At 31.2% G+C, this 15941-nt stretch overlaps 1 protein-coding gene across 1 annotated transcript in view; it reads left to right on the forward strand.

The window, feature by feature from the left end:
- The window catches only part of PCLO (piccolo presynaptic cytomatrix protein), a 272220-nt gene that overhangs the window by 175339 nt on the left and 80940 nt on the right, over positions 1–15941 (forward strand). The window contains exons 10-11 of the mRNA XM_004676888.2: positions 1456–1546; positions 7267–7392. Coding sequence (XP_004676945.1) covers positions 1456–1546; positions 7267–7392 — 217 coding nt within the window. The remainder of the gene's footprint in view (positions 1–1455; positions 1547–7266; positions 7393–15941) is intronic.

The following is a 15941-nucleotide window of genomic DNA, read 5'->3' on the forward strand; positions in this document are numbered from 1 at the left end:
AGAAAGAACAGTAAGCGAAAAGAAAAAAGAAGGAATATGTACACTCATTAGTATAAAAAAAGCAACTGTAGGTATTATCTAGATGGAGGGATATATAGACCATAATATTTTATGATCTTATAAACAAAACAGTACTTTAGTTCTACTTTGCAGGATTCAAATAATCCTGAATTTAACAAAATTTTGTTACTTGGGAAGTACTTTATGTTTATAAGAAACCTGAGTAAGATTTCCTGTAGTGAATAAAGTGTAAGGCTATAATTTTCATTTGTATCTTTTCATTACATATTTTACTTTTATTATACAGAGTTCTAACAATTTTACAGGTGGATTTGGAAAGATGCATTAAGACCACACAAGAATTTCAAAGGAATCTCTTTACAGAATGATCATCTCTTAGGTTTCTAAATTCTATTTTTTATTTTGGATTAGTAGTCTTACACACAGCTTAACCATTTTCTGAAGTGAGTTAACATTGAATAGCTCTTTACTAAATTTAGATATAAGATGTATGTCTTAGATATGATTTAAGATTAATCTCTATTTAGTATAGCTATATATAAATATGATTTCTAGCTTTCACTACTCACAGATATCTTTTGGTGAAAAGTTCTAAAAATACAAAGCTCATATTTGCATTCACTGATTTACTTTTGCCTTAGAAATCTCATTTCACCAGGTAGAAACAGATAATGGAGTCTATAGTGTTTTTATATTCAAATCTCACTAATGAGAACTGAAATCACAGACTTGCAACAATAGCTTTAAGTGTTACTTCTTGTATCCTAAGGAGCTTCTATAGTAAAAGTAAAATAATTCCATCAATAGCACAACCTTTGAATGCAAGGAAATCTTCCAAAAATATTAGAATGAGCAAAAAGGATTTTTTTACATACATAAATCTCAGCTTCATTTGCACATTGAAACTTCTAATAGATTTGCTCAGTGAAGGCACATTTCTTTAATAAAATCAATGCAAAATAAATGAAAAGCAATTCTAATGTGTGGTGAGATACAGAGTATGAGGATGTTTTAACTCTTCTCCCCTAGCACCACATAACCACTGAAAATTAAACCTGCTTCTCCATTTCTAGGCTTTCCAGAGCAAAATCATTAACTACCAGTTGTCCATATTCTTTATCTATTGTCATCACTATTGACTATATACTACTATATTAACAGATAACCTAGGAGCCAATTATATTTTTTCATTAATTTACCAAGCAGAACAAGTTACTGTGCAAGAAAAGTTGTTTATAAATATCAACAATATATGAACTCAGAAACCAAAAATACCATTATATAGTATAAAACACTTTAATTGTCATCATTTGAGAAGCTTCTAATATATTTTCATTGAGTCAATGTTATTTTAAATGAACATGCTTCATTCTTTATATTGTGTTTTAAGTAACTTTAACATTTCTTTTTCACCTTATCACATGTATGTCTTAGATTATTCAGATGAATGGGAAGACTGTACACTATATCTTTCCTCACGCAAGGATAAAAATAACAAGGGACTCTAAGGATCACACAGTTTCAGGTAAAGGAAATGAAATGATCTGGTCCTTTCTTAATGTTGGTTTGAAATACATATTTGGATTTCAATTTAAATGATAGTAAATTTTAGAAAACACTGTCTTTTATGTCAAACTATGAGTTTCAGAAAACTTCAGATGATATGTAAGTAGGAAGGCTGGCAGGCAGTAGTTTAATGCAGTATATACCCTAGAGGTGTGCTTGTTTTTGTTTTTAAGAAATAATACAAGAAAGAAAAAGAGTATTTCTTCCGTAGTCTTGCAGTTGTTCCTTATAGATTTTAGACGGTGGAACGTGTGTATTGGAACAGGTTTTGCTTGGAGCAATTTTTTCCTCTTCATCATCACAGAAAATGAATCAATTAGGAGTCTAATGTCATTTTTTTTATAAGATTGGCTAATTTTTCTTCTGCCAGAGGTGGATAATTCAACCTTCATAATTTTATTATGTTCAGTCTATATTTTAATTACTAATGAAATTTTAAGGGTGAATCTTAAAATCCAGGGCTCTTCTTGTAGAGGTAATTACTTGCTACAAACTATTTCAGTTTACTCCATCTCACAAAGCAAAACATCATAATACTTTCAAGTAGTGCCAATGTTTTTTTTTCAGGTTGTACAATAGAACTCTTCAAAATATTTCTATTTAATCATCAGGACTCTATCAGTTTCTCTATTTTCTAGTTACATTTTTCTTTTTATTCTACATTAAAGTAATTATTCAACTGTACTTTTTATCTTATACTTATTTTGTCTGAAAACTAGATTCTCTTTACTCAGTATTTAAATTTCATATTGAGAAAGGGATTATTATTTTGAGCAAATATACTACCAAATACTATATCATCTCTCCACTTGCACTTTTCATTTTGATATCTACCTGAAATAATAAAAACATTTCACTGTTGTATTCATGCAGCATTGGTAAATACTGAATTTTATTATGGCCCAGGCACAATTTCATGAGAAGTTAATTTTTTAAACAAATTTCATTACTTTCATTAAGTCTTTGAAGTTTTTTAAATGCATGTGTTTGCAACATTAGAACCTGAAATTATGATATTTATCAGATCTAGAAATTCTAAACCAGCCACAGGCAAAACCTGGGAGAGTATTGATATACCTGACTTCTTTCTCTGTTTTTTTTTTTGTTTGTTTTGTTACTCAATCAAAATGGTAGTTTGACTTACTAAATATTTAGTGATATGTACTCTATTATTTTATAGCTAGCATACTAAAATACTTTATCTTATCTGGAATTTTCAAAGCTGTTTACTAGTTGATTGAGGATAGTAAAGAAATAGGTGAAACAAAATTGACCATGATTTGATAAGAATTAGAGCTGAAAAATTAACTTCACTGGGTTTTCTTATAGTCTGTCCCTACTTTATGATTAACAAAAAATTTTAATTGTTAGAGTTCCATGTTTACAGAAAACGATTAGTATCAATCAGAAGTGAAAAGTTATATAATTAGATAAGGATGTAAGCAAGGATAGGGGGGGAGCTAAAGAGTACATGTGGTCTATCCTCCCAACAGAACGAAATGCTCATTAGTGAATTTTCATTTTGTTTTTACCTGAAAGTAGAAACATTTTTATAAATTTTTAAAATTTTATATCACTTTAATGATTATTCTAGCTGGATAAAGCATTAACATATTTTGTAAAATTAATACACTTCATCAGAAAAACAAGTTTTATTTACTAATAGCAAAAATGATTATAAAATAGGAGACCCGACTATTTGTGTTTTACATATTTTCCCTTTGTGTTTCTCAAAGTATGAGCCAGCAAGTGAGCATGATTCCTCAAGGTTCTCTCCAGTTTCTACATGGTGAGAATTATTTTCATAGTAATGCTAAGACAGATTTGCCTTTCTATTCTCATTCTTTTGTGACTGTACAGTAGAGCTTAGAGATTATACCTTTAGAGATGTGCCTTTATAACATATTGTGTACAGACAGACCTTCTTGTGTTAAGCTCAGTATTATTAAGATTTGTAATAACATGAGACAATTCCACATTTTGCTTGAAAAACAAAGTAATTTTCATGAAATATGGAATCTTTTAATATTAAGCAATACAGATCATTAATGAATAACTATTTTAAATTTTGTTTTAATTTATGACATAGAAAGTCTACATAGCTACCACTCATAAACAAAGACTCACTGAAGTCCTCGGTATTATTAGAAACTATAAATGGCTCCTTGAAACCAACATGTTGGAGAACTATTTCTCTAAATATATTTATAGAGAAGGTTAAAATATTAAATATTCTTTTTGGCCATCTTATAAAAACCTGTATGACATAAAATGTGTTATATAACTTATACACATTTTAAATCTTATTAATCCTTAATCATTGAACATTCTTGCTATGATATATATGGTACTAGTTGCTAGGTTAAATAAAATGAATCCAACAAAGACATAGATCTAAACTTACTCATAATTTACTATATTTAAAATGCAAGTAAGTGTAAATAATTATTATTACAATGTTTAAGAACAGCTAAGACAAAGCCAAATAATTTATAAACTTTATTATTCATACCTTTATATATGCATGTATGTGTAAATGCCATATGCAAATGTATCATTTGTAATATATGCAGAAATACATAAAATACAAAGATGTTTAATACTGAGTTTAGTAGATGTTTATTTATACAACTTGTGTTATAAAGACATACATCATATCTCTGAAAACTGTACTATAGTCACAAAAGAATGAGAATGGAAGTGCAAATCTGCCTTAGCATTACTACAAATATAGTTCTGACCCTGTCGACCTTTGAGATGTTCTTGGGAGTCATGCCTGCTCATACTTTGAGAAACACAGGAGGGAAATATATTTTTAGTAATATATCTTTAAACTTTAACATGTAAACTTCAAATATAGGTATTCATCAACAACAGCACAGTAATTTTGAAAACCTTTTATTCTATTAAAAGACAGCAAAATTGAGAGAATAGGTAATGAGATTTAGATCCAGAAACACTTGAGTCGGAATCCAGCTCTATCACTTAATAAAATTTTGGTATAAATTCACTTACATATAAAATAAAATCAGCTCTATATACCTCACATAATAGCACTTGAACCTAATATAAAATATTACATTTGATATGCATTCAACAATATAATTTCTTCCTTTCTTAGAGAGAAATGCTGAGAAAAAAGGAATAAAATGCAGTGTTCATGAAATTATTTTCTTTTTTTAGTTAGCATTTCATCTTCTGGCTCCAGAAAACACAGCTGTATGAAACAAATCAAAGAAATTATTTTGCTTTGAAAAAAAAATTGGATATGTAAAGTTAGTTCCATAATGGATTGGCTATAGTGCAAGACTAGAAAGACTAATTAGCATGTATAATATTTAGAACAATTACTTTCGATTTTGTAAAATTATATTCTTGACATCCACCTTAAGATTCATGAAACTACTTAAAATAAATAAAACATATTCTTCAAACCTTTTTATTTTCTGCCATTCTGTTCTTTTAATTATTTAAAAATTTTTAACAAATTTTAATTATTTCTGTTGCTACTGTTATTTCTGTTGCTACTTTATTGTATACATGAAAATTATAGCAGCAACCACAGCATTATTAACTGTAGGAATAGTAATTTTTGAAAATTTACGGTGTCTGAAGTAATTTCTCATTTCTCACAATACAGTTATGATTAGTTATTACCACATTTTTACCAAACAGACTGAGAATTACAAAATATACTTAAAATTTACTTTTCATTAAACTGTATTAATATACTTTTGAGTATATTAACTCAAAAAGTAATTGTGTCTGTGCTCCTTAGTACTATATGATTAGGAATCATATAGGAAACTATATGACTATAGTTTCCTATCATCGATCCTTTAGAACATATTTTTAAAATGTGCAGCCACTAAAATTAAATGCCGTTAAGGACTTACTCACATAACCCTCAAAACATTGTTATCATCAGAGTGAATCTTTAACCACTTTTGTTTGAAAGTCACTTATGTTAATTAGTACTTCTACAACTATTCTCTTACCTAAACCTTTGCAACATGTAACTTTCTTGAGTCTAAGCAAATGGTTGCACCATGTATTACATAGTGGTGACTTCTTTCTTGAGCTATGCTAAGCTTTATTTATTGTTGTAAAGAAATCACCAAAATCTTGTAGACTCTATCCCTCACATACTCTAAATTGTATAAATTATGAGTATTTTTGATCTAAGACAGGATCTTTAACATACATTTAAAATAGGAAAATCTAGCAAACTACCTTTTGGAATTTTAGACTGACCGTGCCTTAAATTTGATGTGGACATACCAGCCACATTGAAATTCATTATCCTTGTAAGTTTTTATGAAGTTTTTAATAAATGATATATTATACCTTATAAGTGATTCAGCCATGAAAATGGAACCAGATCTTTGATTAAGAATCTGCTTTTATTTTTCAGAAAAGTCATTGTATAACCATTTATTTATGTTTTTGTTTGAAGCTAAATCTTCACCTGATGAACAAGCAGAGACTGGGTGAGGTAGCAGGGAAGAAGAGGGAAAAAAGAGGGAAGTAAAGGAAAGAAAGTATAACATGGAATGGAAGGAGGAGACACAAGGAGGGAGTAAATTCATTTGGGACTATTGTATCATCTGGAAAAACAAACTACTGCTTTACTAAAATATAACCAGTAGAGTGGCAGAATTCACTGTTAACTGCTTATTTGTTTGAACAGTGTTAATGATGACTAGAGATTGATTTAAAGAGTAAGGTGAGGAGGGAAAGGGATTTGGAAGAGACCTACTTTTTGAATTTTGGAGAATTTACAAGAGTTGAAGGTGCTGTGTCAATCCTTGAGTGGGAAGAATATAAATAATATAATGAGACAATTAGTTGTTTCCATTTAATGAAAACAATCTGCTTTCTTTCAGTGTTTTCAGTTTAAAATATCTTGACATTTGAAAAAAATATAGATATATGGTGTTGTATGCACATGCTAATTTTGATAAAAACCATAAACTTAAAATGTCAACAGTTAATTTCTATCTCAGTTTCCTCATAATAATTATTCTCCATCTTTATTCCATGTGGCTAATTAGAGAAAAGTCTGTTCTGAGGAGAATGGAACAGTTTACTAAATTCCTTGTCAGTTAAGAACAATTATATTGTGCCTCATAATAAGCCCCTTGTTGATACACATTATAGTTGATGAATTTAGACTAAGAAGTGAATAATAATTCATAAAGTTTTTATCATGTTATCATTTACAGTTATTTTCATATTTGGATTGTCTTTTCAATTTCTTGTAGCTATGAAGGCTTTCTTATAAGTCATATGTTCTTCAATTTCATAAGTGAATTGTATGCTGTAAAGTTTCTTATGGGAAAATATGCATACAAAATTTTATAAGGTATCTGGTGAATTGCCAATGTTTGCATCTTATCTTGATTAAACTGTTGAATCCAAAAAAGTATTTGATATTATCAGATTAATAATTGTAGACTTGGTCTACCATGATTTCAGAAAGTCCAGATCAAGAAAGTCATATTTCCTATTAACTGTTATTGAAATCAGAATAACATGCTTTTGTTACTGGTGTACACTTCCAATATGCATGTTTCAGTTTCCCTCTGAGTGTGAGTCTACTTTATGTGCACCTTATAATTTATGATAACTGCTCTCCCTTTGAATTATAGCTAGTAACTTGGTGATTTTTCAACACAGGTAATGGATTAGGAATTAGAATTGTGGGTGGTAAAGAAATCCCTGGACATGGTGGAGAAATTGGAGCCTATATTGCCAAGATTCTCCCTGGAGGAAGTGCTGAACAGACAGGGAAACTTATGGAAGGTAAGGATAAGGACATCAAAGTGAATTAAAGTGATTGTGATCATATTAAATTCTCTTTAATTTAATATGCAATGTTTTTTCCTTCCTGTCTAAGTAAACCTCTCTTCTTTTGGCTAATTATAAAATTTTGACACAGTAATACAAAATAACTATGTCCATAATTACATTAAGTTTATTTTCATTGCATTGTCCTTTTGGCAGCTGATTTACTGTGGAATCTCTTGTTTAAAAGCATGAATCCATTTTTTTTTTTTTAAACTGATTGGTACAGTAGTGTTTTTTCAAATGCTTTATCAGGCTTAGTTTTTCATAAATGCTAAGAAAAATCATGTTGGAATCAGAACCTTTCAAACATTTGTTAGTTGAGTACATGCTTGTGTCGGGTCAGCAAACGATGGACCCACAGCTAAATTCATCTGCAGATTTTTCTGTTAACAGAGTTTCTGGAATTTAGTATCTCAGGGGTATTTTCCATCTACAGTTGTAGAACTATATTAAAGGCAAAGACTAAGTGGACCTGAAGCCTAAAATACATACCTTTTGACACTTTAAAGAAAATCTGTGTCAACTCCTGTGGTAGATACCTGCTTCCTTTAGATACTATCTACTTCATAGTATCATAGTCATTTAAAATAATGAATTTTATAGATATATCTGCTGTATCATAAAATATATAAATGGACATGTATTTATGTTCCTTTCAGATAAATATTGCAACTTTATTTGCAAAAATCAAAATAATTTTCACTTGTCAATTAGATAATATGATCATTCATACTATCCAAACTAACACAAAATTCGCATACTTTCAGTGACAGCTTGTAATTTTCTATTATGTTATAGCCTCACCCTATTTTTAAAACTTTAGTCTGAATAAAACTTATTTAAAACTGTTTTTCTACTTTTTGTTTGTTTAAGAAAATCTTGCCTGTTTGTTAAAACTTTTAGTTACCTTCCAATTAGCTCACTATCATTTTGTCAAACTTAATGTGTTGGAAGCTACCAATAAGTTCCTTACTATTTTGATTGACTTTAGAATAAACTTAAATTTGAGGCAATATTTATTCATCAGTGTCCAGTTGGAATCAGTACCAATTCACTAAAATCTGCTGTGCACATCTCTTTCCAATTTTGCTTTCAGTGGCATGACATTAATTGCCAGAATGGCCATGGTTGGGATTATTTACATGTGAAAACAGGCAAATGCTACAAATAAATTATTTTTTGTTTTCTTGGTGGTTTTCAGAATGCCAGTTTACTAGGACTTTGCCAAATACATAAGTGAAAGCATTTATAAAAGTGTTTGAATGGTGTTCACAAAACAGAGAAAGTTGGGAGAGCTAGACAGAGAGCTAAGTGAAGTATGGTGAGTAACATTTATGAGCAAACCAATGACTCTGTACCAATAGTTCAAATACAGGGAGAAATCATTTTTTAATGTCAGGAGTATATGACCATTGTGACCCAGGAAATGAGTATGCTATTTTTATTTTATAGTAAAAATTGTACATACTCTTATAACTCTTATAACAGTATCTAGGCCTCCTCTACTTGGCCAAAGATTTTTGAATAATTTAAGGTTGAAATTTCATACTCTTATTTGTATTTATGCCATGAAAATTAGCAAATACTAAAAATTAGTATGATTTTACAAATAATTTTAATATAGTGATGGCATGTGATGAAGTGTGACAGAGCTCTTTCTACTTAGTAGTTTAGTAATAAATTAATAAATTTAAATTAAAAATCATTATTATAAAAACTCATTTAACAGACAAAGTTGGGGTGAATCTTAAAATTATATTTGTGATTTTACAAGTCCAAAGACTGTCAATAAAGTCTTCATCATTTTTGCAACTCTGAACTAGTAGTTTTTCAGTTTTCTAAGTGGTTTAAATGGTAAGTCATTTAGCTATTTTCATAATAATGTATATATTAATTTAAGATTTAATTTTTAATAATTTATTGATGCTTACAAAGTTTTTCCACAGAATAAATGAAAGATCTCTGTGTGCAGAGATCCTGTAATTGGAATTCAAATTTTTTATAACCCATACCTATAATTTGTTATTCTTTTTAAAGATTTATTTATTTATGCATAGAAGAACTGAGGCATAGGCCAGAGGCCAGAGATGGTGGCAAGGGGTAATTGAGGGGAGGAGTGTGGGAATAGTGCTGAGAGGATACACTAGACACAGAGTGGGAAGCAGAACAGGGTGATTTACTGAAATATACTGCTGAGGGGGAGCAGCAGGTAAGACAGGAGCGGTCTGCCATGCCATTGGTTTAGCTCCCTGGCCAGGGATCGAACTTAAGCCCTCACTTTCACAGCACTGAGACTTAACCCCTAGGACACTAAGAAAGCCTATATAATTTTTTATTTATGATATCTTCTTTATTTCATTTTTGCAATGTAAGTCTTTAATAAAGTACATTTTAGTATTTCTACAATATTTCTGTTGCTGATTTGACTAGAATTACTTTCTCTCATCTACAAATCTATACTTACATTCTCCCAGCTGTAATTTGAGGGCTAGGCTTGGGATTAGAATTTTTAAAATTTTTTATGACAGCGGATTTTTAAAAATTGGTTTTGGAAGGGAATAAAAGTGACTACTTGAATTCTCTCCAGAAAAAATACATGTGTGAATGGATATTTGGATGAATAGATAGGTAAGTAGATAAATAGATGATAGATTAACTCAACCTTTATAATTCAGAATTTTCTTCTTGTTGATTAAAACATGAATGAGGACCTCTGTGGTAGCACAGATGGTTAAGTAACAGCACTATGAAGCTCAGCACACTTTAGCACAAGTTTGATCCCCAGCCAGGGAGGTGACCCACATGGCACAGCAGACCTCGCTTGTCTTGACCACTGCTCCCCCCAGCAGTGTATTTCAGTAGATCTGCCTGTTCTGCTCCCCACTCTGTTTCAGGTGAATCCTCTTACCCCCTACAATTCTGGCCTGCACCCCAGCTCTTGTATACATACATAAATAAATCCTTTAATAAATAAAATATGAATAAAAATTAGGTTAATCATAGGATTATGTACTTATTTTCACTCCAAACTGCAAAACTGTTGTTTCTGTTGTGTTTACGTTAAGGAGAGTACAACTATTTTTAAATGTCTTCTTGCTTATTACTCTTTTTATTTATGTGTTTTAAATATGCTGAAAAATCAGGTAGGTTTTGTGATGTTCATAGCCCACTGTTATTCTGAAAGTACACTCTCATGTAACTAACATTAAATGGAGAGGGGAAAATTTTCAGTACACTTTCTGAGTTACTGCTTTGGTTAATGGCTTGGAAAACAATTTTTAGCCAGCCTTTCTTAAAAGGTCTTTCTGAAGAGTATTGTCTAACTTATAAGTAATCTAGCAACATGAGTTGTGTACCATTGACGAAAGTTTAACAATGCAAATGGAGAGTATTCCATTTATCAAAATTTCCTGAACCACTCACTCTGAGCTATAATGTTTCTGCGAATAAACCCAGACAATCAGATATTTAAGGATTCTAGTTTTTTTAATCTTAAAATTTATTTCCTAGAATATTTAGCTGTTATTCATAAATACAAATCTAAAAGGATGATCTTTTGCTACCTACTATTCTTCCTTTTTAAAGCACATTAGTTTTCGTTCTAAAAAAAAAAAAGGCTAAAGCTCTGGAGAAATAAATGATAAATTTAATTAAGTAAGTGCTATTTCTTGTTATTTGCTTTAGAATTAAAATCTTAATTTGAAACCAATATTATTATGGCTTTCAAATGCTTACCACTATGGGTTTTTAAATGGTGTATAATATTCTCTCTCATTTTGGTCTTTGCTAGTGTTACTTCTCTGTGAACTAATTTGAGAATCTGAAAGTACAGCTTACTAATTGGTTTAAGTAGGAAATTTTAATATTTGGACTTTGAATGTATATTGACAACTTGTGACCTTCATTCCTTAAACAAATGATTGCATATCATTTTATATTACAATATCAATACCAAGTTCAGTGTAATAAAAATTTTAACTAATGATCTTGAAAATTAGATGCTTCTGCTGCAATAAACTTTCTTTTCTTTAGACTGCTTGATCTGGTGAAACGTTCTCAATATCATTACATTTTGAGGTTATGATTACTTTAAATATAAATCTTCACTTACTCTTCTAAGACCAAAATCCAACCATCTTTGGAGTTTAGAATATAGCTGTCATTATCTCATGACAAACAGACTCTGTTCTCTCTAATAAAAACCAAGTTCAGTTCTTCTTTGTATTTGATTCTACTTTGTGCTTGTATCTAATTTTGTCCCTTAACATGGAGGGTTTTTTGTACTTTTGGTACCTAGCATGGCGCCGAACAAAATAATATTTCAGGCGATATGTATAGAAATGGGCACTAGAATGAGCACACCAGTAAGAAAAGGACCCTTAGTGGTTCCAGGAGCAGTTTCAGATCCCTGAGGGGGTGCTAATACTCCCGCCCTGGTGAATTTCAAGTTACTAGCCTGAGGTCCCTAAATGGGAAGTAGGGAGCAGATATGCACAGTGGGTTCTCCTTTGTCTGGCACAGCAGGAGCCAACAGGTATCATCCAGCTACAGCTCAGCTCTGGCAATACTGTCTACATACCCTCCCTGTATATACCTGCAAACACCTGTATTACCCTTTTTCCAAGGAGTATTTTAGAGGACACAGAGAAGGAAATAATCACAGCACAGTATGCTACTTTCTGTGATACAAGACAGAGGGCTGGAGTTGGATTTTCAGTAAGTTTATAGAAGACATGCTTCTTGATGTCCTGCTCCGAGTTTGAGAATAAGTTCCCCAGACTTATAAATATGTTGGGGACAAGGGCATTCAGGGAAAACATGTGCAGACTCACAGGCAATTAACAGAAAATGAAGAATTGTGAGACTGGCTACAAAGAAGGTACAAGAATCTGTGACATAAAATAAGGGATGGGGGGATTTGTAAATAGAATATGGGTCATGAGTATGTTGGACACCTACGAAATTTGGGTTTTTATCCTAGGAGCCAGCTTTTTCAATGTATTTTGTAGGGGAAACCCTTTCACTATAAAATGCTTTTTCACTATAAAATGCTAAATGTGACAGCATTTGTAAAACAAATGAATTTATGCTTTTATAGCAAGTGACCAGTTATATTTCATGAGAGAAGTTTTGAGTGTTCAAAAAATCATTTTCAATTGCAAAAGTTAGGTACTTATTAAGCCACTCTTCACAGGGTTAGGGAAAGCAAATAAAATTATATTTGTAAATAACCATGTACGCTTAAGACAAGGACTGAAGACAGCATCTTTGGTAATACAGCTTTCTATTATCTTTTCAGAAATGTTGTACCAAATAGAAACTGTTTCCTTTGGGCACATGTTCTTACAACTTTGAGTTTAACTGCTCATAAATTTACTCTAGGTGTTTTCTTCATGGTGGGTCTATGTATTTAATTATAATTCAGATCTCTGGAATGGGGTGTATTTCATTGTTACTGATCCAGAAAAACCCCTCAAATCTTGAAAATATTCCTGTGATTCCACTGAAGAGGAAATGGAGATTTTTTTTTTTTTGCCAGCAGCTCTTTTACTACTTCAGAATCATCAAAACATCCTGTTCGCTCTGTAATTTGTAGAGGGTGAAGGGCATAAAACTGGCATTTTAAATTAGAAGATAAGATCTTATCTTCTGAACTCAAAATAGCAAGCACTGTAGAAGTGTTTGCTTTGCTGCCGTACATATCTGTCTCTCATTCATTTGCACTTCAGTTGTGAGTGTGTGTTGCTCTCAAATCTTGTAAATTTTTGATGAAAACTGCTCAGTGGTTGAATTTCTCCAAAGACAGGCATTGTTGTGTACCAGTTCCTTAAAAGTGGACATGGGCCCCTCCTTAATCAGGAAAATTGTCCTAAAAGAATCATACTTTATTCTTATTTTTAATCTCCTGATCCATTGAGATACCTACATCACCTCATCTTCTGTGCATAAAGGGAACAGAGCAGGGCCAATTTCTTCTTAATAATGGTACAAAATAATACTTAATTAAACACTGACCTATAATATTCATTTGTACAAATGTTCAAATGATTTGTTCCATAGTACAAAAAAAAAAAAAACAACTGTAGAGAACAATATTGCAAAGCAATAAGGTAACCATAGTGTTTTAAGGCTTAGCATTTTGTCATATTTATTTCATATTTTTAGAGAAATAAATACCTGTAAGTCAATTAAAGCATTCTATAGTCATTATTCCCTTTGCAAATCTCTCTTAACTGCTCCAGACTACATTACATACTATTTAATTTGAAGTTACTTTTACTTGGTTTTCTTCACAGTTTTACACTACATATATATATGTTCTCTCTATATATTCATGTGTTAATTTTGATTTTTTATGAAATTGTGTATAAATGATATCTACATGCATCTTACCACTTATTTTAGTCCATAAAGCTTATGAAATTAGGGGAAATAGTACATCTACTTCTAAGTCTTTCTTTTTTGAACTATGGGACATATTTTATTATTCCATTTCTACCATTTAAACTTTCTCTAGTTAGGTTATTTGTGAGAGTTTTTTGTTTTGTTTTGCTTTTTACTATTTCAAGCAATTCTCTAGTTTGAAGTCTACATCTGCACATATGTGGGTATTTCTCCTGTAAATTAAGTTTCTGAACTATAGTGACTACCTTATTAAAAGATGAGAGAAAATATTTGGTTTATTCAAGTAAAGTTGACTTTTGCAAATTGCTTTCCAGCGTGTCATATTTTTTTAAATTTCAGTAGTAAATTAGTATTCTTGTTTGTCTGCATCAGTACTCCTTCTTTTTTTTTTTTTTTCACTTTCATTTATCTTTCCTTCACTGGTGTTGTATATCATCATATTCTATTAACTTTGTTAACACTTGAGTTTTTCTCATATGTCATTTCCCTATTCTTTTGCTTATTCTTTAATTGGGAAATTATGTGTTTTAAATTCATTAATCTATACATTGTGGTTAATACCCCTTTCAAGTATATAGGTTTCTTCTGGTATGTGATTTGCATTTTTATTTGTACCTTTTAGAACTTGAAAATCTAATATAGTCAAAAATCAGTTTTCTACTAAGTAACTGTTTTATATTGCTTATGAAATTCTTTTTTCTCCAAAGGCTTATAAATCTAATTCTATATTTCCCTCTAAAAATTGTAAAATCTTACTTTTCATACAGTGTCCATTAAGACATAATAAGCTGATTTTCATCTGTCTGTGGTCTGAGAAGAAATTTCAGGGTTTTCACCACTTCATTATGGTTAATCAGTTGCCTGTCTACCATTTATCATATGTCATTATGCCCACTGATCTATAATACCCCTCTATCACATACTGATTTGCATACATGCAAGGAGTTTTTTTTAAAGATTTTATTTATTCGTACAGAACTGGGGTACAGGCCAGAGATGCGGAGGGTGAGAGGATTCACCAGAGACAGAGTGGGGAGCAGAACAGGCAGATCGTCCGAAGTACAGTGCTGAGGGGAGCAGCGGGCGGGTCAGGAGAGGTCTGCCGCACCATGTGGTCACCTCCGGGGCAGGCGGGGATCCGAACTCATGCAGAAGTGGCTTAAGCTTCTTTGTGCTGTGCTTTTAACCCGCTGTGCCACCAGGGAGGGCCCCATGCAAGGATTTTTTATGAGTTTTTTGTTCTAGCTTATTAGCCTGTTGGCTTATTTTTAAATCAATGTCATACTGTTTTAATTATGAAATCTTCATATTAAGTCCTAACATATGTTAGGTATATCCGTGTTTTACTGTTTGCTATTCTTTTTAATTCTCCATACTAAGGAGATGCTGATGTAACTCAAAGTGCACACACTTCACAGTCTATAATAGTAAACTTTCCCAAATTTTTCACTGAACTTGTTTCAGCTAACCAGTACTACCTTTTAATTTTTATCTATACTAATGCTAGTAGAGATGATGTAAAATATCTTCAACTCCATAAATATTCCTTTCCAAGCATTTTGTAGAATCTCCTATAGGTCCAGAGACTCTCTGCAGCCAATTACCTTGGGACAGTTATTGGCCTTTGATATTGCACATATATTTTAGAATCAGCTTGTCCATTTTTGGAAAATAACTGTTGAAATTTGATAGTGTTCATACTTAAGTATCAATAAATTTGGCCAAAATGTTTGTCTTTTTATGCTATCTGAATCTTCAATGGATTGGTAATATTGTACCTTTGCTCTACTTAGAGATTTATTTATTGTATTCTGAGTCAATATAGTAAAGTCAGTTTGGGCTTAAAATAAGTGATAGCACTATTTGTTAAACTAATTAACAATTTTATACCATTTATATCAGTTTGTAACAATATTATATCCCCAGAAAAAGCTAAGTAGGAGGTATTAAATAAAACAAAATTTTGTTTAGAAAGCATGATCCCCGTAAGTCCTTACCACTCATTGTAAGCTTTATTTAATAACTAGATTTCTTGAAATTTTCCTCCAAAATATTTTTCCTGCATTGTGTATCATAACATCACAGTTGTGAAATACTTA

Source organism: Condylura cristata, unplaced genomic scaffold, assembly GCF_000260355.1.
Source record: "Condylura cristata isolate star-nosed mole 26May11 unplaced genomic scaffold, ConCri1.0 scaffold00005, whole genome shotgun sequence".
Classification (NCBI taxonomy): domain Eukaryota; kingdom Metazoa; phylum Chordata; class Mammalia; order Eulipotyphla; family Talpidae; genus Condylura; species Condylura cristata.